General features: G+C 46.7%; 1 protein-coding gene across 3 annotated transcripts in view; it reads right to left on the reverse strand.

Moving 5' to 3' along the window:
• Positions 1 to 254: 254 nt before the first annotated feature.
• Positions 255 to 25,319, reverse strand: part of bahd1 (bromo adjacent homology domain containing 1) — a 42,535-nt gene continuing 17,470 nt past the window's right edge. For 2 of the 3 annotated variants that reach the window (XM_080512695.1, XM_080512697.1), the window contains exons 2-7: positions 14,459 to 16,170; positions 7,011 to 7,387; positions 6,776 to 6,935; positions 6,610 to 6,689; positions 2,033 to 2,124; positions 255 to 779 (exon numbers count right to left, since the gene is read on the reverse strand). In XM_080512695.1, coding sequence (XP_080368821.1) covers positions 587 to 779; positions 2,033 to 2,124; positions 6,610 to 6,689; positions 6,776 to 6,935; positions 7,011 to 7,387; positions 14,459 to 16,061 — 2,505 coding nt within the window. In that variant the 5' untranslated portion in view covers positions 16,062 to 16,170 and the 3' untranslated portion in view covers positions 255 to 586. Of the gene's footprint in view, positions 780 to 2,032; positions 2,125 to 6,609; positions 6,690 to 6,775; positions 6,936 to 7,010; positions 7,388 to 14,458; positions 16,171 to 23,755; positions 23,854 to 25,319 lie in introns of those variants that run through there. The other variant, XM_080512696.1, reaches the window with a different exon arrangement.

The raw sequence follows: 25,319 nt of genomic DNA on the forward strand, positions 1-25,319 counted from the left end.
GTGTGTGTGTGTGTGTGTGTGTGTGTGTGTGTGTGTGTGTGTGTGTGGCATCCTGGTTAAAGCATCATGATTCTACCATCAGAATGACTCAAAGAAACTACAATTGACTGACATTCAGTCTCTTGTTCCTTCATAAGGACCAGTGTGGCAGGAAATGCCTCAGATCGTCTTCATCTGCATCATAATGAGACACCGTGTGTGTGTGTGTGTGTGTGTGTGTGTGTGTGTGTGTGTGTGTGTGTGTGTGTGTGTGTGTGTGTGTGTGTGTGTGTGTGTGTGTGTGTGTGTGTGTGTGTGTGTGTGTGTGTGTGTGTGTGTGTGTGTGTGTGTGTGTGTGTGTGTGTGTGTGTGTGCAGACAGTAAGTAGCATTATGCTCACATGTAACATGGACCTCTCCGTCACACTGCTAAGAGCTCCAGTAGCATTTGTCTACAGCAGAGAAAGTTCCAGATTCTTCTCCTCCTCAGCCTGTAACTAATGTGCAGCAGGTCACAATGAACCGAGGTTCCAGACTAAGACCTTCCTCCTGAACAACACTTCCTGGTAGCAGAGGCCGCCTGCCGTGGTGGTGCTCCGTGTGAGGCGCTACTGCAGGTTCTTCAGGAGGCGTCCGTATCGGAAGTCGTAGACGTGTCGACAGAAGAACACCAACTCCGGGTCCACGTCGTCGGGCACACAGTGGTGGGTGGGTGTGGCACTGCCAACAATGGGGGGCACCACGAGGGAGGCGGTGCTGTCGCAGACGCCCTCCCCGCGGCGTTTCACCAAGGCACAAAATCTGAAAATAACATACATTTGAAAACAGCAAACACAACCAACACAGCTTCTGTTTCCCACAAGCTGACGTCAAATAAAGGTCAGATTAAATATGAACTGGAAAATCTCTTTCAACACAACTTCAGTCACAGTCACAAATTTGAGCCTTATGTTATTTATTGACTTTATTCAATTGTATGGGATTGCACTGTATATTGTATATTGAGCAACACAAGGCTCAAATATGTTTTGCTTTTATTAATTTTTACTGTTTTAGATTTTGAATGTATTTTCTATTTAAGCAACAAGAACAGCACTTTGGTCAACAGGATTTAAAGTGCTTTATGAATAAACTTTGATTTGACTTTAGTTATACTCAATTATAAGTGAAGGTATTGTTTCTAAACAAGTATATTCATTCTAAACAATGTCGGTAGCAGCAAATGCCTGAATGTTGTTTACTGTACTAATATGTTTGAAACAACATTCTTTTACATGGGTACTGTACAGCAAGTTCGGGTGCAGTGAAAGGCGCTGATACATTTTTTTTTTAAATTATTATTATTATTATTATTATTGTTGTTATCGTTGCAGATTACTCAGTTAAAATACTGTCACATCTGTACAAAATAGCTGCATTTAAAGGAAAACATTATTCTCACATAAATATTAAAGTAAATGATAATTACGTTATGATAAACATACAGATGCATCTAAAATATATGTCAAAAGTGTTGCTTTTTTTATACTATCAGTTATCAGTTAGAATACCAAAAAGTTTTAATCTCGTTTTTAGGTTTCAGATGCAATATTTATGATAATTCTGAGTTTCACCTTATTTTTGATAGATTACATTAAAAACATAAATAAATCAACCCTTGACGTTTTTCTGAAATTCAGGAATTTTCTTTGTTAAAATCATAAACTAAATAGGAAGAAAAATGCAAATCAAAAGGTTTAATTAATTAGAATTGTCTGTTCTCAGTAGTGAGTGGTTTTATTAGCAGAAATGTAGATTAGATGGTGTAGTATGATGTTGTAAAATCACATATTAGAGAAAATATAAACAGTAAAACATCCAACTTTATAGTAGTGATGTCAGTATTTGAAATGCAGTATTTTCACCCTTGAAAGTCACTTGCAAGTAAAGAAAAATGTATTTGAAGATCTGAATTAGCTTGAACTCTTTCCACCTGCTTTCTGAACGAAACACTATTGTTACTGTTTGTGAACTCAGGAAGGATTTGAAAGTGTTGATTTGTGAAGTTTTCTTACCGACAATACTGTGCCAGCGTGAGGACATAGCATTTGTCTTCGATACAGGCCACACTGTTCACGTCCTGGTGACGAGACGCGAAGATCTCGTTCTGTAAAAACACTGGCGGGTTAACGTCCGCTCTCCGTTTCACTTCGGTTTCATACACAGGACCTGAAAACATCCCGTCTCCCAGCTACTATATACATGAACACCTCAGGTGAGTCTGCTGTTTCTGAGTTGAGCTGAGAAAATGTGAAACTTCTTGTGGTTTATTGATTGTGGACGTGGAATTGAACTTGCTTGGTGAGCTGTGGTACCCTGACTCATGACGTGTCACCGTGATGTGGGTGTGAACTGCCTCCATACATGCTGAGCTGGGAACGGCTCCAGCAATCAAAGATGGCTGAACATACTTTAGAAATCACAATCTTGGAAAATGACTGCTGGTGGAGCAGAGTACATCAAAACAGAACTATATATAATATACACACTCAGGTATGCCCTCTGCTCATGAAACTCTCTCCTACCTTTAGCTTCTATATGTGAACCCTTGGTGGTGGAGGAGTTTGTTTCAGGTCCATTGACAGCAGAGCTCAACATCACTGAGTGCTAAAGTCAAGTGGATTCACAACCTTTTAGCCACATTGTGACCACAGAGGTGAAAATGTTGAGCAATGGAGGCAGTCGATCAGAAATAACTTTTTATTTGAATGGGGCCCAGATCTACACAAGGCAGGATTTCTACCGTTAGTCTGTCAGCGAATTGGTGTATCATAAGCAAGCTCATGTATATAGAACAACTTTACAAACTTTGTTACCTCGTCACTCACATTACCACCAGTTTCCTCCAGTTCCTCCTCTAAAGTCAGAGTTTCCAAGTTGTACACCAGTAAATCATCAACATAGACTGTTCACTCGAGCTGCGCATGTGTGGCGACTCTGGTTCTAACTGGTTCTAACAAGCAGCAGTGTCTAAACTGGCTGCAGCCAATCAGCTGTGAGCTTCCAGATGACGTTGTTCAGTGGGGCTGCGAGCCTCACCGAACATCAACATCATGACATCAACCATCATGACATCATCATCATGACATCATCATCATCATGACATCAACATCATGACATCATCATCATGACATCATCATCATGACGTCAACATCATGACGTCAACATCATGACGTCATCATCATGACATCATCATCATGACATCAACATCATGACATAAACATCATGACATCATCATCATGACATCATCATCATGACATAAACATCATGACATAAACATCATGACATAAACATCCTGACATCAACATCATGACGTCAACATCATGACATCAACATCATGACATCATCATCATGACATAAACATCATGACATCATCATCATGACATCATCATCATGACGTCATCATCATGACATCAACATCATGACATCAACATCATGACATCAACATCATGACATCATCATCATGACGTCAACATCATGACATCAACATCATGACATCAACATCATGTGACCTGAATGAATGGAGCCACAGTCTGAGCACTGACACTTTCACTAATGTAATACACACTGCATGGTGAGAGAGGGGCGAGCTACACTAATGTAATACACACTGCGTGGTGAGGGAGGGGCGAGCTACACTAATGTAATACACACTGCGTGGTGAGAGAGGGGCGAGCTACACTAGTGTAATACACACTGCATGGTGAGCGAGGGACGAGCTACACTAATGTAATACACACTGCATGGTGAGGGAGGGGCGAGCTACACTAATGTAATACACACTGCATGTTGAGGGAGGGGCGAGCGACACTAATGCAATACACACTGCATGGTGACAGAGGGACGAGCGACACTAATGTAATACACACTGCATGGTGAGAGAGGGACGAGCTACACTAATGAAACACACACTGCATGGTGAGAGAGGGACGAGCTACACTAATGTAATACACACTGCATGGTGAGAGAGGGACGAGCTACACTAATGAAACACACACTGCATGGTGAGAGAGGGACGAGCTACACTAATGTAATACACACTGCATGGTGAGAGAGGGACGAGCGACACTAATGTAATACACACTGCATGGTGAGAGAGGGACGAGCTACACTAGTGTAATACACACTGCATGGTGAGGGAGGGGCGAGCGACACAAATGTAATACACACTGCATGATGAGAGAGAGACGAGCTACACTAATGTAATACACACTGCATGGTGAGGGAGGGGCGAGCTACACTAATGTAATACACACTGCATGGTGAGAGAGGGACGAGCTACACTAATGTAATACACACTGCATGGTGAGGGAGGGGCGAGCGACACTAATGTAATACACACTGCATGGTGAGAGAGGGACGAGCTACACTAATGTAATACACACTGCATGGTGAGGGAGGGGCGAGCGACACTAATGTAATACACACTGCATGGTGAGGGAGGGGCGAGCGACACTAATGTAATACACACTGCATGGTGAGAGAGGGGCGAGCTACACTAATGTAATACACACTGCATGGTGAGAGAGGGACGAGCTACACTAATGTAATACACACTGCATGGTGAGAGAGGGACGAGCTACACTAATGTAATACACACTGCATGGAGAGGGAGGGGCGAGCGACAATAATGTAATACACACTGCATGGTGAGAGAGGAGCGAGCTACACTAATGTAATACACACTGCATGGTGAGAGAGGGACGAGCGACACTAATGTAATACACACTGCATGGTGAGAGAGGGACGAGCGACACTAATGTAATACACACTGCATGGTGAGGGAGGGATGAGCTATACTAATGTAATACACACTGCATGGAGAGAGAGGGGCGAGCGACACTAATGTAATACACACTGCATGGTGAGAGAGGGACGAGCTACACTAATGTAATACACACTGCATGGTGAGGGAGGGGCGAGCGACACTAATGTAATACACACTGCGTAGTGAGAGAGGGGCGAGCTACACTAATGTAATACACACTGCGTGGTGAGGGAGGGGCGAGCTACACTAATGTAATACACACTGCGTGGTGAGAGAGGGGCGAGCTACACTAGTGTAATACACACTGCATGGTGAGCGAGGGACGAGCTACACTAATGTAATACACACTGCATGGTGAGCGAGGGACGAGCTACACTAATGTAATACACACTGCATGGTGAGGGAGGGATGAGCTATACTAATGTAATACACACTGCATGGAGAGAGAGGGGCGAGCTACACTAATGTAATACACACTGCATGGTGAGAGAGGGGCGAGCTACACTAATGTAATACACACTGCATGGTGAGAGAGGGACGAGCTACACTAATGTAATACACACTGCATGGAGAGGGAGGGGCGAGCGACAATAATGTAATACACACTGCGTGGTGAGAGAGGGGCGAGCTACACTAGTGTAATACACACTGCATGGTGAGCGAGGGACGAGCTACACTAATGTAATACACACTGCATGGTGAGCGAGGGACGAGCTACACTAGTGTAATACACACTGCATGCTGAGAGAGGGGCGAGCTACACTAGTGTAATACACACTGCATGCTGAGAGAGGGGCGAGCTACACTAATGTAATACACACTGCATGGTGAGAGAGGGGCGAGCTACACTAGTGTAATACACACTGCATGCTGAGAGAGGGGCGAGCTACACTAATGTAATACACACTGCATGGTGAGAGAGGGGCGAGCTACACTAATGTAATACACACTGCATGGTGAGGGAGGGGCTCAGCCGGCCCCTCTGTGGCTGTTTGGACAGATCAAGTTTGAATACAGAGGACAGGAATCTCTGTATCACCGAGTGTACGTGATGAATTACACAATGTATGTTGTATTATTGAATGCATGCCTCTGGTACACATGGCAGTAACTTGTGTTTTAAAACAGAGGTGTCGAACATAAAGGCCACGGGATAAAACTTGACTCGACTAAGGTTTAATTCAGTGTTCTTTTGTTTGTTTGCTTGAGATGAATTAAAATAAGACAGAACGCAGTGGCCTTGTGTGTACAGTGATGTTTTTCCAGTGTGAACTACATATCCTTAGTGCATTATGAAGTTTAACTAAAATCTTCTTTGAAGACAAACAGCCACTTCAAGAACGTTTGAGAAAATGGATTTATTTTTAGCGTTTTCAGTTGCAACAAATTAAAAGAAAAAATAAACTTAATGTGATAGTATTTTGCACCATTCATTAAAAACAATGCTGGAGTTGTAGTTCAATTTCAAAAGGTTAAACAGTACTTTCATTGTCATGAAACAAAGTGTTCATAGATTACAGACTTATTGGCTTCAGATCGTATCGTTCAGTGTGTGGCTCCGTTTGCTAAATTAGTTTGACATCTCTGCTTTAAAAACTCAGTTTATGGTAGTTTAGTCCTGAATCAATGACCCTCAGCAAGTTAACCCCTGGTGGTCTGCTGGCTCTTCCAGTGTGTGTGTGTGTGTGTGTGTGTGTGTGTGTGTGTGTGTGTGTGTTTAACTGTTGGAATGAATGTCCATTATATCGTCAGCAGGTGACCCGAGTTATACTTCAGTGTCTCAGCGTACAATTACTCCACACTGTCATTAGAAACATGTCTTACCTCACAATGTACGCTGGGGTTGCGTCCGCTGTGTGTGTGTTCTGGTCGGTAGTACCATAACAAACTCATCATGAGCTCTCCTGGAGACACACACACACACACACACACACACAGTTATTACCTTCAGCCAGCCGGGGTAAAGCACAGGCTGCAGTAAACCCCTCACCTGACTCCGGTTCCTCCCACAGAGCCGAGATCTTGGCCACATAAGGCAGAGACTTTTTCCTCGGCCCAGACTTGAGAAGAACCGTGTCTCTGACCCGGATCAGCTCGCCGTCCCTGTGGACTCCCTGGAAACACTTCCTCGGCACCAGAGACTCATGGCCCTGGACACAGTGAACCACCCCTGACGTTACCATGGTGATGGTGTGAAGAACAACAGTGGGACTTCTTCAACGTACCACATCGAAAACCTCCTTCTGGAACGGCGGGCCGACCGGCTTCCAGCCGTTGGTGGATCTTTGCCGTCCATTCTTAAGCTGCTTGGTGGCAGCTTGCCCTCCGCCGCCGGCGCAGCCCGGCTTCTGCTTCTTCTCTCTGGCGGGGGGGCGCAGGGCCGAGGCGGCGCCACCGGACCGCGAGCCGCTGGGCGGCTTGGCGCTCCGCGGGCTCTCCTTGGCGACCTGCAGCAGCGGCAGGGGCTGGCTGGGGTCCGACAGCGGGGTCTGGACGTGGGGCACCGACTGACCGGCTGGAGGCACGGCGGCGACGGGGCAGCCCGTCAGGACTCGGGGGCCGGGGCACACCGGGATGGAGGAGGGGCGGAGGGCTGCCGGGTCTGAGGAAGCAAACGTTGCCCCACATGAGTGAACACAGAAACTCTCCAGGTTCAACGTCAGAGACAAGACACAGTTAGCACTTTCACTGAAGCGGCACAAACGTAGGTGATTGGCGCTGTTGACGGATCCGTCGCTCAGAAAACTCATGGTTCCTTGTTAAAACATGTGAATTGATGTTGGACCTCAGTTGAAATGCCTGAACATCTGGAGTTTCAAAGTGGCTGGGTTTTTTTTTTTTGTGCTCTGTTTTCAAACTAGATTTTCCCACAAGGGGGCGCATCAACATGGGAGGTTTTGATTGTGCTCCTGTGATGTTGTCAATAAATGAGTCTAATGTCATAAACCCGCCTCTGTTGAATTTAGCAGTTAGCGACGAGCCACGGACAGTATAAACTCTGAACCTCCTGTGATTTACAACCGACCCTGTATTTCATGTTAAACCTCCACGATGTGTTGCTCTGGAGCGTAGAGCTTTGTGGACGGCTCCACCACTGTTTTTGATTTCTATTTATTCGTGTGACCAAAGGACCGCTAGAGCTCCTGACATGCTATCACTATGCTATCACTATGCTATCGCTATGCTATCGCTATGCTATCGCTATGCTATCACTATGATTGACAGATCTTGTGGCCAGTGGTGCCGGTAACTTAGGTTAATTAGTAATGCGTTACTCTGGTATGACCACTTTTTTCAGTAACTAGTAATCTAACGCGTTACTATTTCCAAAGCAGTAATCAGATTACAGTTACGTGTCCAGGTGCGTTACTGTTGTAGCGTCCAATCAGACGAGTTTCTTGTCTGCAAAGCCGCTTTATTATTAAACACAAGCAGCCGCTCCTCCCTTCTCCTCCACTGACACAGACACATGACCCGCCCCCTTCTCCACTCTCAGCCAATCACAGGCCAACCTGCTCTAACGGTGCGTTCAGGGAACACAAAACAATGGGAACAAACCATTGTCATCAATAAACCTTAACATTGCAATAACCTCCCACCCCTTTATAAATCAATCAATCAATCAATCAATCAATCAATCACTGAAAGACTTTATTTGTCCACAGGAATGGGGGACATTTACGGAGCCCCCGAAGGGACATGGAGAAAAAAACAAAAGGAAGAGGAAAAAGAAAACTTTCTCAGGATCTCACAATAACTTTTGCGAGATCTCGCAAAAGCACGTCCTTCTGCTAAGCACTGCTTGAATCTCTTTATAGTTTAGGCCGATTTCAAAATAAAACTCAATAAAACTCCCATGTGGGTGGGCGACTTCCATTAGCTTCAGCTTCTCTCAACAACGGTGGGGTGTACGGTGTCTCTGAAAGGACAAGCTTAGGTGATCACATACACAATGCACATATATAACAAGATAGTTTTGCGAGATCCCGAGATTTTTTTTCTCTCTTCCTTTTTTCCCCTCCATGTCCCTTCGGGGGCTCCGTAGCAATTAAAGTGTCATAGAGCGGGCAGTGCAAATAAATAAAGAAATAAAAATAGTACAACAACACATCTCTGGGTACATAAATAGCAGTAATAGTGAAACTACGATAATAAAAGCGTGGGTCATATTAAATACAACAAAGAATGAAGGTCAAAGGTTAAATATGCACCAGCAGGTCAATTTGGATCAGCAGAGCTTTTGGCCAAACCAGTGGTCATTTTGATGTTCAGGCGGTGGGGGGTCTCGGCAGCTGCTCAAAGTAACTGAAACAGTAACTTGTAATCTACTTAGTTACTTTTAAAAACAAGTAATCGGTGAAGTAACTAAGTTACTTTTTAAAGGAGTAACTAGTAATCAGTAATCAGTAAAAAAGATTTGTTTTTGAAAGTAACTGTGGCAACACTGCCTGCAGCGAATCAACACTCAGATTCCCCACACTGCCAGACTGGAACCATCTTTAATCGGCACAGCCTCTCAGTCTGAAACTGACTTCAGACCAGTACTTTGTGTGCAGACTGTCCAAACACTGTGAACGACCAGAGTACCAGTCTGAAACTGGCTTCAGACCAGTACTCTGTGTGCAGACTGTCCAAACACTGTGAACGACCAGAGTACCAGTCTGAAACTGGCTTCAGACCGGTACTCTGTGTGCAGACTGTCCAAACACTGTGAACGACCAGAGTACCAGTCTGAAACTGGCTTCAGACCGGTACTCTGTGTGCAGACTGTCCAAACACTGTGAACGACCAGAGTACCAGTCTGAAACTGGCTTCAGACCGGTACTTTGTGTGCAGACTGTCCAAACACTGTGAACGACCAGAGTACCAGTCTGAAACTGGCTTCAGACCGGTACTTTGTGTGCAGACTGTCCAAACACTGTGAACGACCAGAGTAACAGTCTGAAACTGGCTTCAGACCGGTACTCTGTGTGCAGACTGTCCAAACACTGTGAACGACCAGAGTACCAGTCTGTAACTGGCTTCAGACCGGTACTCTGTGTGCAGACTGTCCAAACACTGTGAACGACCAGAGTACCAGTCTGAAACTGGCTTCAGACCGGTACTTTGTGTGCAGACTGTCCAAACACTGTGAACGACCAGAGTACCGGTCTGAAACTGGCTTCAGACCGGTACTTTGTGTGCAGACTGTCCAAACACTGTGAACGACCAGAGTACCAGTCTGAAACTGGCTTCAGACCAGTACTCTGTGTGCAGACTGTCCAAACACTGTGAACGACCAGAGTACCAGTCTGAAACTGGCTTCAGACCAGTACTCTGTGTGCAGACTGTCCAAACACTGTGAACGACCAGAGTACCAGTCTGAAACTGACTTCAGACCGGTACTCTGTGTGCAGACTGTCCAAACACTGTGAACGACCAGAGTACCAGTCTGAAACTGGCTTCAGACCGGTATTCTGTTTGCAGGCTGTCCAAACACTGTGAACGACCAGAGTACCAGTCTGAAACTGGCTTCAGACCGGTACTTTGGCAGTCCGACAACCGTTTACAAAGCCTGACCCATTTGAGCCGCGACTGCAGATTTGGCCTACGACCCGATGCTTCTACGGTTTGATGGACTCAGGAGAGGAAGCTAAAAGTGTCAGAACAAGATGTTTGCTTGTTCTTCCTCATAAATGATCCGAATGGACTTGAGGACAATTGAAGTGAGACGAGACTGAGGCTCCTTCAACAAGACGACACATGAACAAGTGCACACAGGAAAACACCAACAACACATCATACAGTCACACATTCACTCACGGATCAACGCCTCAACATTAGTTTGGGAAGTTTCATGAATGCGTCACCAAATACTCAGATTCACTCAGATTAAATCCTTGTCCAAACTTATTTAACAGCTCCGAGGTTTAGATTATACTCGAAGCGGTAAAGAAAAATGAAGACCAAGAAAACTCAAGAACAGCTACTGTTCATCACTTAAATTGAATTTGATTTCAAGTAAAAGTACTGTTCAGTTACTTGTTAACAGCATTTAATTGTGTTGTCAAAGGGATTTAGATTGATTCACCTGTCTAAGCAAAACTTTAATTTGAAAACACAACTCATGCTTCTAAAATTCTTTTTTTTTTCATCTTTGCTGATGTGAGAAAATCCTACATTTCTCCTTTAACGGTGTATTTAAAAACACATGTACATGAGCTTTTATTCACAGCAAAATGGTTGTTTTGCATCACAAGAGTCTGATTGAAAACTGCAACAATCAACTGATTTCTATACAGTTTTATATCTTAAAAATCCGTCTGAATGGAAAAAATCTGCAGTTTTATTTGGGAATCAAAGTTTAAACCTCACGGACTTGTCACACCACATCAGCTATGATTTCTTATTAATCAGGACAAAATTCCAAGTATTTCTTCAGTTAAACGTCACAGTTTTACGGCCTCGGCTCAGGCGACTGCTAGTTGAGTGGAAATGATCAAATGTTGAAGCTTCACAGAAACGTGTGGGTCTCTTCAGTCATAACACATATATGTGTTAACAACACATTTCTAAAACAGAAGATGAAGCACAAGCCCAGACCACAGTGACAATATATCTACGTGGTGAGTTTCTCTTCGTCACTGCAGGAGGACAGTGTCAATCGTCTCTTCAGCAGTTCTATTTGGTTCATTCAGGTTCTATTCAGCTTCAGCCCAAATTATGTCACACTGACTTGTGCTTTTCAGGACTCCCACATGGAAAGAACCTATATGAGGATATATGCACATATATGAAACCTATATGCAGCATATATGCACATATATGACAATATATATGCTGTATATATGCACATATATGCACATATATGACAATATATATGCTGCATATATGCACATAAATGCTTCATATATGCACATATATGACCATATATACGCTGCATATATGCACATATATGCTGCATATATGTGCATATATGACAATATATATGCTGCATATATGCACATAAATGCTGCATATATGCACATATATGACAATATATGGGCTGCATATATGCACATATATGACAATATATATGCTGGATATATGCACATATATGACAATATATATGCTGCATATGTGCATATATGCAGCATATATGTGCATATATGTGCATATATGCAGCATATATATTGTCATATATGTGCATATATGCAGCATATATGTGCATATATGCAGCATGTATTGTCATATATGTGCATATATGCAGCATATATTGTCATATATGTGCATATATGCAGCCCATATATTGTCATATATGTGCATATATGCAGCATATATATGGTCATATATGTGCATGTATGCAGCATATATGTGCATATATGCAGCCCATACATTGTCATATATGTGCATATATGCAGCATTTATGTGCATATATGCAGCATATATATGGTCATATATGTGCATATATGCTGCATATAGGTTTCATATATGTGCATATATCCTCATATAGGTTCTTTCCATGTGGGGTTTAACAAAAATGTACTTTGAAAACTGGAGTAAAGCGGAAACTGAGCTGCAATTCGGGAAACACTACATGTGAAAACCGTTTTAAAAGTTGTCCTCGCTTCAGAACTGGATGTAAAAATACATTTTGCTCCTTGACTGTGATTCTGACCACATTCTTCCAAGCAACGTTCAGCCGTGAGATAAACACATTGAGATAAACATTTAAAACTCAGGTTTCTGTTACTTTCATGAGGAGCTTTACTTTAAATGTAAACATCTGGCAGAAAAACGCTTACACTGCAAAAAGGCCTAAAATTACTCCTTTGTTTTCCCCATTTTGCTGCAAAAACTTTTCCTTTTCATGGTCTTTAAGGACGTAGTTCATGTCACTTCAGCATCATGACCACATGCTGGTGAATTTACAGAAAACTCACAGAAATTCTAAAACGTAATTTTTTACATTTTGAAGTTATCTCATATAGATGAGATGTCAGTAATTCCTATAGTTGACCCCACATCTCCTGTGGTCCACATCATTTGATCTGAAAGCCTCAATAACACAAACCAGACGTGACGGAGGCGCCATTGGTGAAACAAGTACAATGTGAGGGAACAAGTTACATGATCTCGTTCCCTCGCATTACTAACTTGAGGGAACGACTTATTATTCTGTTCCTACGTTATTATAATTATTTCTCTATGGCCACTCAGGGGGTTCCGTACTATATAGATTAATGTAATGATTTATTCATTATGATATTTCATATCGTTTGAGTCCTGAGCTTCTGTTTTTTACATTATTGCAGTTTATCCCACTATAAATGTCTCTAATCACCTGCTTTTTATGTTTTGATATTTTAATGGAAAACAGGGGAGCGATAACTTTATAACTTTAAAAACTAATTTACTGATGTATGTGCTGCGCTCATATAACTCAATCACAAAACCCTGTGTGTCAAATTGCTTGATGCTCTGAATAAAACAAGAAGTGAGGAAAAAAAGAAAGAAACAGCTTCTTGTGGTTGAATCTGAAACACGGTTCTCTGGGAACCACGGAGGTAAACGTGACGTTCCCCTTGTCGTGTGAAAACATGTCGTCATGGAAACGTGACTTGATCTCCACAGGCGCTTCAGTTTCTACTATATCCTGAGGAGACGGTTTCCAGACGATCTGAACCCCAAAGGTCAGAGGTGCTTTGTATTTCACACCTTTTTTAACAATGTTGTGAAGCATATTGTCCATTAGATGTTATTTCTTTTCATCTGTAAAGTTATAAAATAATCACAGACTGTCTTTTCGCATGTGGTTCTCCAAGACGCTTCCTTTGTTGTTGTACTGCTGGAACTGAAGCTTCTTCACCAGCAGAATGGCCTGAAGACATCAAATACACGTCTGTTCTAATCTGAGTGAAGACGCTGACAATAACTTTAACCCGTCACTCACAGACACCAGGAGTCCCTCCCACTAGGAGTCCATCACACTAGGAGTCCCTCACACCAAGAGTCCCTCACACCAGGAGTCCCTCACACCAGGAGTCCCTCACACCAGGAGTCCATCACACCAGGAGTCCCTCCCACTAGGAGTCCATCACACTAGGAGTCCCTCACACCAGGAGTCCCTCACACCAGGAGTCCCTCACACCAGGAGTCCCTCACACCAGGAGTCCCTCACACCAGGAGTCCCTCACACTAGGAGTCCCTCACACCAGGAGTCCCTCACATCAAACACTGAGCTTTGGCTGAGTTACACATTTTTAAAAAAAGTCGTTGGAAAAAGATGTATAGGCAACAAATAACATTTTACTGTAAACCATCTGATTTGGTGTAAAACTCTGTGGGGGGCGTTTCAGTGCAGCGGAATTAGATCCTGTTTACAAGAAAACCATGAGTGAAAAAACACTCCACTGTTTATAGAACGGCGCTCGATTATGCACAATTTTGCAACTAGTATGTATTTTCACCAGAAATGTTGTGTAAACAGGGCCGAAGAAACATGTAGTGGTGTGTGTGTGTGTGTGTGTGTGTGTGTGTGTGTGTGTGTGTGTGTGTGTGTGTGTGTGTGTGTGTGTGTGTGTGTGTGTGTGTGTGTGTGTGTGTGTGTGTGTGATTTGTTGTGTTTACTGTGATGTGTGTATCAAGGACACGCACATAGGTACAATGACTATAAAATACTCATTCATACTACCAGTTTGCTGAGTGTCCTCACCTGTCTTGAAGAGCTTGGTGCAGTCATGGGGGCTGGAGGAGCGCCCCCCCCTGGCGCTGGCTGGAATCACGCTGCTGTAAGCGGAGAAGCCGCTGAGCCTGCAGGGCTCCACCGACCTGCAGCAGCACACTGGATGTCCGATCCCTGAGGGTGGTGGCGCCGCGCTGGGGAGCAGCTTCGGCCTCTTGCCACTGCCGGGGCACCGAGGGGGGGGCGACATGGGCGACGGGGGGCCGTCCGGGGGGCCGAAGTGGACGTAGTATCCTGGGAAACAGGTGTATGTGTGCGGGCTGATGGCGATGGCTGGCGGGTGGGACACAGAATGAGGCGACTGCAGGTGGTGGTGATGGTGGTGGTGGTGGTGATGGTGGTGGTGGTGGAACACCGGGCCGTCCTCCGGGTCCTTGGAGGTCTTGTGGTCCAGGAAGAGAGCCAGTCTGTGACAGTACTCCACCCCTCGCTCCTGGGAGCAGCAGTAGCAGGACGACACCTCCGCCTCCACCGGCTCCTCTTTCATTGTTTTCAGGGAGAATCCCAGAGAGGAGCCGCCGTGGAGGGGGCGCTTCAGACACCGCTGCCCTCCGGTGGCGCCCGCCCACTCTGGAGTCACAGCGTCGGGTCTGCGTGAGCTGCAGCAGCAGCTCCTTTGGGAATCAACCGGCTCTCCTGCGCCCTGTTTTCTGTGCTTTGATTGCTCTTCGTGTTTCCACTGTGTTCTTCTTTTGGTCTGCGTTGCTCCTCCGCACACTGGCTTATCGCCGCCGCCATCTTTCGCTGGAGGAGCTGCTTCCTCTCCACCGCCACTCCCCGGCTTGGACTCGGTCTTCCTGTGTCGTTTGGACCTGTACTGGGCGCTGGTGAGTCTGAGCAGCGTTGCGGCGGTGAGGCCGGCCTGACGCCGAGGAGTCGGTGCAAGCAAACTCAACCAGTCAATGTCCTCAACCTGAGCTCCTGAACGCTTCTTCTTCTTCTTCTGCTGCTGCTCTGTTGGGGCTGCCTTCCCTCCTGAAGGAACCTTTTTGGTTTGGTGACCTTGGTGTTCACCTCCAGAGAGAAGGTGAGCTGAATCCTGGCTGGACGTCAGACCCTCTGACGGCCCGGCGCTCAGGCTCTTGTCTCTGTAGAGCAGCAGGCTGTTGACGGCCTCGGCGTTCAGAGAGGCCATCCTCCTCTTGCGGGGCTCGCCGACCCCAGCAGGAAACGTGTATAAGGCATTGGATCGGTTGCTTTTTGGTTCCAGTGTTTGCTGATTGGCTGAGTGAGATCGCTTCAGTCCAGTTTTAATCTTACGTTCAGTGGATTTCAGCTTCTTTTTGACGTTGACACACGTCTGCTTCCTGGTTTTTAGTGCATCTTTTTCTTTAGCCACAAGTTTCCTCTCCTCCAGACGGGTGAGCAGGACGCAGCAGTCTAAAGCGTCTCCCTCTCCAATCCCCAGCAGCTGCTTTCTTTGTCCACTCCAGTCTCTTTTGTCCTTTCTTCTTCCTCTTGGGTCTTTCTTTTCCCCATTTCCTTTCGCCACTCGCTCTCTTGCTTCTTTTCTTCCCTTTTCCTTTTGGGGCTTCGCATGCTTTACTGGCTGGTTCCGCGGAGTTTTCGCCATCGTCTCGGCGTCCCAGAGCAGATCCTCCAGATCCTCTTCATCAACAGGGTCCCTCCGAGTGGTCTTGGCTCAGGCGGGGCTTTCAGCTCTCATCCTGGACCCAGACTCTCTGAGGAGACAGAGATTAGACGTTGAACTTTGGAGAGAATGTGACTCATCTCTCACTCACAGTCTGAAAGTCACTGAAAACAGTTTGTTCACATGCTTTATCTAACACCAGGTTTTCACCTTTGCCATCGAACGTCGGGGTGGAAGCACTTTCTTTTTTTAAACGCTTTGAACCCTGGGCCCACGACTCAGCTGTTTAAGAGTTAACGAGCTGGTGATGCTTTCAAGTGCATCACGTAACGCCTACATTTTTTTTTTTTTAACCTTTTTAAATCTGGTGGGTGTGGCTTATACTGTGGTGTGCTCAACAGTCTGGACATCACGGCGTGCTTTTGTCTGCATGTAGTTATTTATTGATTTATCGGTTTGTTTGTATGTAAGCATTCCGCGGGATGATTCGTCATCATGGAGAACCAATCGGTCAGATTTTGGGAGTGAAGAGATCCCGGAAAGGTACAATATTTACTTCATTGTCGACTGGAGCTCCACTGTGAAGCGCCTATCAGGGCTGAAGCTGCCGTTAGCCGCCAGCCAGCACACTGCTGACGCCGCGCCACCACCTCCACCACCTCCACCACCTCCACCACCTTCTCTCTCAGCCAATCACATGCCAACTCACTAACTGTGCTTTCAAGTAAGGGAAAAGAATGGGGGTTGTTTTCAGCTGCCTCATATGTTGTGATTCCTGTATGTTACAGGAAGATTGTCACGCTGAGGTTGGGGCACAACAATGTTTCCGCTACACAATAATGTCATGATGGAAGAGAGATCGGCCTCCAGCTTTGAAAGGAAATCTGTCCTCACATGCAAACATGCACTGCTTAGCAGGCAAATAGAATTCTGACAAGTTCCAGGACAAACTAAGCTGAGGAGCCTTTCATGTGTGTTCAGATAGATTCACCTCTTCTGTTTAGCTTCTTAACTTTGCCTCTCATTAATCGGGATCCATAAAATAATTTGCCTCTCTGTTCCTCTTGGCTTCGTTTTGATGAGTGACTAATTCCAGAGCCAACAAGAACAATTACCGTTTCTTCTTTTGGATCAATGATTGTGAAGCCGCTTGCAGCCATGTTGAAGCAGACTAGTGACTCACACGTCCACTGAGTGCCCAACATCAGCGGCGTTCAGCCACTCATCGCTGAAACATACAAACCACCAGCAGAAACAGGCGACGCCTTTCATCTTGGACACAATGAATCTTTAATTCACAATTTCATTTTGGCCACAAGAGCAAATATTTGAACACCAAACTCTCCTCACCTCTGCACATAACATTTTCAGACAAAAAGAAAACACAAAGTTAAATGACTTGCGTATCCCTCCGTGTTTGACCAAAGCTGGTGGCTGAAACACTCCTCACACAGCGACCGCTTCAGTTTCCATGTCAACTGGCTGAGACTGACGCCGAAGCATCTCCAGGAACGTCAGTCAAAGATGAGTCTGCCACTTGAGTCTGTGCAGCACAAAAAGATGAATCATCCTTTCTGCTGCAGCCCCGAAACACAATGATGCTACTTGACCTCCAAGAACGAAGGCAACACTCGTCTGTTCGATATGAAGCGACTCTTCAGACAGAAAACTACCGGGCTTTTACAATCACGGGGGAATGCTGAAGTGTCAGACTCTTGCTCCATTATTGACACACACATATACAGTGTTTGGTCAACTGCATGGACTTTTGACAAGTTCATACATGTGAAAGAGGTTTTTTCTGCACGACACCATCCAGCTGAGGGAAAACAGCTTGAGGGCACCATGTACATTCCTACAAAAGCTATCTTTGTCCAGCATGTGTGCCAAACTTATGACAGATGTCGTCGCTCATCCTTCACGTCTAAAGCCATGTGGTCACAAAAAGGTTGGGACAGAATTGAAATGACTCAAGACATTTTCTGATTTTATGAACACAAAAAAATCAGCTTGTTTTGCTTTTGATGTCAATATGAGATTGAAAAGTTACTGAAGTCACTGGAAACACAACTGGTGCTAATGAACATCTGGAGGAGCGTCTCACCTGGAACTGCGAGAGTAATCTAGTAATAATACTCTCTCTCTGATTGTGGTTTAACATTGGTCTTCAGTGTTCTATAAACACTGGCCACAGACTGACCACAGGATGACCACAGACTGACCACAGACTGACCACAGACTGACCGCAGACTGACCGCAGACTGACCACAGGATGACCACAGACTGACCGCAGACTGACCGCAGACTGACCACAGACTGACCACAGGATGACCACAGACTGACCACAGACTGACCACAGGATGACCACAGGATGACCACAGACTGACCACAGACTGACCACAGACTGACCACAGGATGACCACAGACTGACCGCAGACTGACCACAGACTGACCACAGGATGACCACAGACTGACCACAGACTGACCACAGGATGACCGCAGACTGACCGCAGACTGACCACAGTATGACCACAGACTGACCACAGACTGACCACAGGATGACCGCAGACTGACCGCAGACTGACCACAGACTGACCACAGACTGACCACAGACTGACCACAGGATGACCACAGGATGACCGCAGACTGACCGCAGACTGACCGCAGACTGACCACAGGATGACCACAGACTGACCACAGACTGACCAGACAGTCACAGCAGCATGGCCGTGACGTAGAGGGTGGTGTAAGGCTCCGTTTACACCACAACCATTCCAAGTGAAAACACGTTAGTTGTGTTTTTGGTTTCATTCACATGACAACGGTTCCTGGAGCAACTGAAAATGCAACTTCTTGAAAATGGCTCCACAGGTTGCACTTTTTGACGACGCTGTGACTCAGTCTCCATGGAAACGGGGGAAAAACAACTTTTTGACAACACTGATTCCATATAGACGAAGAAAAATGCAACTTTTCTTCAACGCTGCTCCTGCGCACCACAGACATAGTAAATAATTATTCTGCACATGCTCAGTAGAGGGCTGATGAAAACAGTTTCCTCCAGTGTCGTGACTCCCAGTCCTTGTTCTCCTGAGACTCGGTTGCTTTAGAGTTCACAGTCACCGTAATAACAATCCAACTTGGTCATCTGTGTCCTCCCCACAGTTAGGGATGAACCGATACCAGTACCGGGTATCGGTACCGATACCACGACACCGATACTGCTCTACGGCGGCGCGGGTGTCGTGTATTTAGACCTACTGGAGCTGCGTAGTTGAGTGAGACACAAGGCATTGTGGGTTTTGTAGTGTGTAGGTGTGTGTGTGTGTGTGTGTGTGTGTGTGTGTGTGTGTGTGTGTGTGTGTGTGTGTGTGTGTGTGTGTGTGTGTGTGTGTGTGTGTATGTGTGAGCTATCCTGCAGCAGACCACAGCTCCTTTGTGTACGGTCGGTGTGTCTATAAATTAAAAGCTTAATCTGCTACTGCATCCGTATCCTTGTTTGTAGGAAGATACACTGAAGACATTAACAGCGCGGTTTTACAGCACTTCATTGCAAGGCAAGGCAAGGTAAGGCGCGCACGCCACAGGCAGCAATGAGGAGCAGTTAAGTCCCGCCTCACAGCCTCCTAAGTGTTTCCTGTCGTCCACACCCTCACTACAAGAGCAAAGATTTGGTGAATCATGAAACAAAACCTTTGTGAAATAAACTGTACAGCAACAAGAATCCTGAATAAAAGCAGAACGGGATGCAACTCTTCCTTCAAGCTGCAGCCTCTCCTCACCTCATCAATATTCACACAGCATAATGTCCTCAAGAGTTTAACATTGAAAATGTGCTAATAATTCTGATGAAATGGAAACATTCATATTCAAATTTCGATATGTAGTAAAATGGATTTACAGAAACCGTAAATACTTCCATCCTGTATTCAATTACATTTCCCACAGTGATTCAGAAAGTTTGTTCATGGTGTCTATATGAACTCTCCCCAAACCTCCTGTGTGGTTGTGTAACGTGTGTGTGGTTGTGTGTCTCCGTGACGGACGGTGACTTGATGATCCAGTGTTCTCTGCCTACGACCAGTCAGCTGGGACCGGCTCCAGCCTCCCACCACCCACACCGGACCGGGCGGGGGACAAAATGGACAGACACTTCGGACGCGAAACTGCAAACTGAACAATAAAGTTTCAGTCTTTAATCATTTACAGCCAAGAAGCATATCTAAAAATAGCAACAACAGCTTGTGACTATTGTTGCTGCCAGAGGAAATGAAGGTTTGGCTTGTTTCCTAATGAAGCTCTTTAAAATCTCTTCTTCACACTTCAGACCACAGAGACACTCGTTGTCTTTGGACGTCATGAAGAAACTAAACTACTTGTAGAAAACCAACTCAAGCACAGGGAGAACATGCAAACGAGTAAGACCCTCATATCAGGGATTGAGCCGGGGGGGAATGAGCCTGGGGGGATTGAGCCTGGGGGGATTGAGGCTGGAGGGATTGAGGCTTGGGGGATTGAGCCTGGAGGGGTTTGAGCCAAGGGGGATTGAGTCTAGGGGGATTGAGCCAAGGGGGATTGAGTCTAGGGGGATTGAGCCTGGGGGATTGAGCCTAGGGGGATTGAGCCAAGGGGGATTGAGCCAAGGGGGATTGAGTCTAGGGGGATTGAGCCTGGGGGGATTGAGCCTGGAGGGATTGAGGCTGGGGGGTATTGAGGCTGAGGGGATTGAGGCTGGGGGGTTTGAGCCTGGGGGGATTGAGGCTGGGGGGATTGAGTCTAGGGGGATTGAGCCTGGGGGATTGAGCCTGGGGGATTGAGTCTAGGGGGATTGAGCCAAGGGGGATTGAGTCTAGGGGGATTGATCCTGGGGGGATTGAGGCTGGGGGGTATTGAGGCTGGGGGGTATTGAGGCTGGGGGGATTGAGGCTGGAGGGATTGAGCCTGGGGGGATTGAGGCTGGGGGGGATTGAGGCTGGGGGGTATTGAGCCTGGGGGGATTGAGCCTGGAGGGAATTGAGCCTGGGGGTATTGAGCCTGGGGGGATTGAGCCTGGAGGGATTGAGGCTGGGGGGATTGAGCCTGGGGGTATTGAGCCTGGGGGGATTGAGCCTGGGGGGATTGAGCCTGGGGGGATTGAGCCTGGAGGGATTGAGGCTGGGGGGGATTGAGCCTGCAGGGATTGAGGCTGGGGGGATTGAGCCTGGGGGGCTCCGCCACTGAGCTGTCACTCTTCTACACGTGGAAAACATGTCAACTGAAGCCTCAACACAGAGAAGTAATCCATGACAATACTTGATTACTGGAGGAATCCCCGGAGCTCCACAGGCCAACAAACCTCAACTATGGCATAGAGGAAAGTGTAAACGCAGTTCAGAGCTCGGCCTGTCGCCCAACGACTCGCTGATCCGTGAAGCACAACACATGAGGGGGAAACTTCATTTCCAGATAACAAGACGACAAAAGGAGCCTCAGTGAGTTTCTGTCCTGACGTCACGTCAACAGGCTTCATTTGAACGACACAACGAGCAGAGATGAAGGACAGGAGCATCATCGTTTCCCACGGCAACACCGTCACTGCTTGAGCACAACACAAAACAACACAACACAACACAACACAACACAACACAACACAACACACATCACAAGACAACACACAACACAACACAACACAACACAACACACATCACAACACACAACACAACACACAACACAACACACAGCACAACACACAACACAACACACAGCCCAACACACATCACAACACAACACACATCACAACACACAGCACAACACACATCACAACACGCAGTACAACACACAACACAACACAACACAACACACAACACACATCACAACACAACACACAACACAACACACAACACAACACAACACAACACACATCACAACACAACATACAGCACAACACACAACACAACACACAGCCCAACACACATCACAACACAACACACATCACAACACACAGCACAACACACATCACAACACAACACACAGTACAACACACAACACAACACACAGCACAACACACAGCACAACACACAACACAACACACAACACAACACACAGCACAACACACAACACAACACAACACACAGTACAACACACAACACAACACACAGCACAACACACAGCACAACACACAGTACAACACACAACACAACACACAGCACAACACACAGCACAACACACAGCACAACACACAACACAACACACAACACAACACACAGCACAACACACAACACAACACAACACACATCACAACACAACATACAGCACAACACACAACACCACACAAGACACAGCACACATCACGGCCACGCTCAGGCTCAGACTCAGACTCAGACTCAGACTCAGACTCAGGCTCAGACTCAGGCTCAGACTCAGGCTCAGGCTCAGGCTCAGGCTCAGACTCAGACTCAGACTCAGACTCAGACTCAGACTCAGACTCAGGCTCAGGCTCAGGCTCAGGCTCAGACTCAGGCTCAGGCTCAGACTCAGACTCAGACTCAGACTCAGACTCAGACTCAGACTCAGACTCAGACTCAGACTCAGGCTCAGGCTCAGGCTCAGACTCAGACGGTCAGTTCAGGAGTCCTTCACACACGAACAGCTGCAAAAACACACAGCTTCAAATGCAACCTTTGTTTAAAGGGAAAGTGAAGTTTAAAAGTTCAAGGTACAACAGTTCATGTTTTGAGTAAAAACACAGAGTTTATCCACGGCAACGTTTTCAGGATGAACGTTTTCAGGATGAACGTTTTCAGGAGGAGGAGGAGGAGGAGGAGGAGGAGGAAGAGGAAGAGGAAGAGGAAGAGGAAGAGGAAGAGGAAGAGGAGGAGGAGGAGGAAGAGGAAGAGGAAGAGGAAGAGGAGGAGGAGGAGGAAGAGGAAGAGGAGGAGGAGGAGCAGGAGGAGGAGGAGGAGGAGGAGGAGGATGAGGAAGTGGAAGAGGAGGTGGAAGAGGAGGAGCAGGAGGAGCAGGAGGAGGAAGAGGAGCAGGAGGAGCAGGAGGAGGAAGAGGAGCAGGAGGAGCAGGAGGAGGAAGAGGAGCAGGAGGAGGAGCAGGAGGAGCAGGAGGAGGAGGAGGCTGTCACACACGCTCATCCAGAAGAAGGACCTGGTGTCAGACCGTCATGAAGAGAGAGAAGCCCTCAGGCAGCCTGAGCTGCGAGCGATCCGAGCACGCGCACGCGCAGCTCCCGATCGCAGCATATCACCAAGTCCACTTTCCTGGAGCAGATCATGATCACACACACACACACACACACACACACACACACACACACACACACACACACACACACACACACACACACACACACACACACACACACACACACACACACACACACAGAGGGATTCAGCAGTAAACGCATTAAAGTCGTTCTTCCAGTAGTTGACCAGTAAAGCAGCAGAGCCTCCAGAAGTAGGAACCCTGGCTGATCCCCGATCAGCTCCAGCAGCTGCTGGTTAACATCCACCAGAAACCCTGGCTGATCCCCGATCAGCTCCAGCAGCTGCTGGTTAACATCCACCAGAAACCCTGGCTGATCCCCGATCAGCTCCAGCAGCTGCTGGTTAACGTCCACCAGCTCGAATTACAGCCGAGAAACAGCCGATCATCTCTGGACTGCGAGAGAAGAACGATCCGCCGTTTACCTTCCGCGTCCCGCCGGGACTCGAGCGACAACCCCCCGCTGCGAGACGCTCAGCGTTCGCCCGGAGCGGCGGAGGAGGATCCGCGGGGCGAGCCGCCGTGTGGAGCCGGAGACATGGCGATCAGACCGGGGAGCGGAGCTGAACACACCGCGGAGCGGAGCGACCGGAGCGGTGACCTACTTCCTAACACGCTGGAGAAGATTCATGCGCTGCCGCTGCGCTGCGCTGCGCCGCCCGGGACTCCCTGTTACACCCTGTTACTCCAAACAGCCCTGTTACACCCTGTTACTCCAAACAGCCCTGTTACACCCTGTTACTCCAAACAGCCCTGTTAAACCCTGTTACTCCAAACAGCCCTGTTAAACCCTGTTACACCAAACAGCCCTGTTACACCCTGTTACACCAAACAGCCCTGTTACACCAAACATCCCTGTTACACCCTGTTACACCAAACAGCCCTGTTAAACCCTGTTATTCCCTGTTACACCCTGTTACTCCAAACAGCCCTGTTAAACCCTGTTACTCCAAACAGCCCTGTTACACCCTGTTTTTCCCTGTTACACCCTGTTACTCCAAACAGCCCTGTTAAACCCTGTTACTCCCTGTTACACCAAACAGCTCTGTTACACCCTGTTACAATAAACAGCCCTGTTACACCCTGTTACACCAAACAGCCCTGTTAAACCCTGTTACACTAAACAACCCTGTTACACCAAACACCCCTGTTACACCCTGTTACACCAAACACCCCTGTTACACCCTGTTACACTAAACAACCCTGTAACACCAAACATCCCTGTTACACCAAACAGCCCTGTTAAACCCTGTTAGAATAAACAGCCCTGTTACACCCTGTTACACCCTGTTACTCTCTGTTACACCCTGTTACACCAAACAGCCATGTTACTCCCTGGTACACTAAACATCCCTGTTACACTAAACAGCCCTGTTACACCCTGTCACACTAAACAACCCTGTTACACCCTGTTACACCAAACATCCCTGTCACACCCTGTTACACTAAACAGCCCTGTTACACCCTGCTACACCAAACATCCCTGTTACACCCTGTTACACCAAACAGCCCTGTTACACCAAACAGCCCTGTTACACCACCCCTCCCTGTTACACCAGACCTTCCTGTTACACCTGTTACACCAGGCCTCCCTGTTACACCAGACCTCCCTATTACACCCTGTTACACCCTGTTACACCAGATGTCCCTGTTACACCAGACCAGGCCTCCCTGTTACACCAGACCTCCCTGTTACACCAGACGTCCCTGTTACACCAGACCAGACCTCCCTGTTACACCAGACCTCCCTGTTACACCAGACCTCCACCAACAGCTTCTCCTGGACTTCAGGTTTCCTAAAGCTCCTTTATTACAGGAATATTTTAATCCCAGAGTAGAAATAATCCACTGAACATGATGAAGACTTTAGAATGCTCATCAGGTGAACAGGTTCACAGGTTAAAAGATTATCAGGTTAAGAGGTCACAGGTTAAAGATCATCAGGTTAAGAGGTCACAGGTTATAAAAGATCATCAAGGTAACAGGTTC

Source organism: Blennius ocellaris (assembly GCF_963422515.1).
Source record: "Blennius ocellaris genome assembly, chromosome: 17".
NCBI classification, from domain to species: Eukaryota; Metazoa; Chordata; class Actinopteri; order Blenniiformes; family Blenniidae; genus Blennius; species Blennius ocellaris.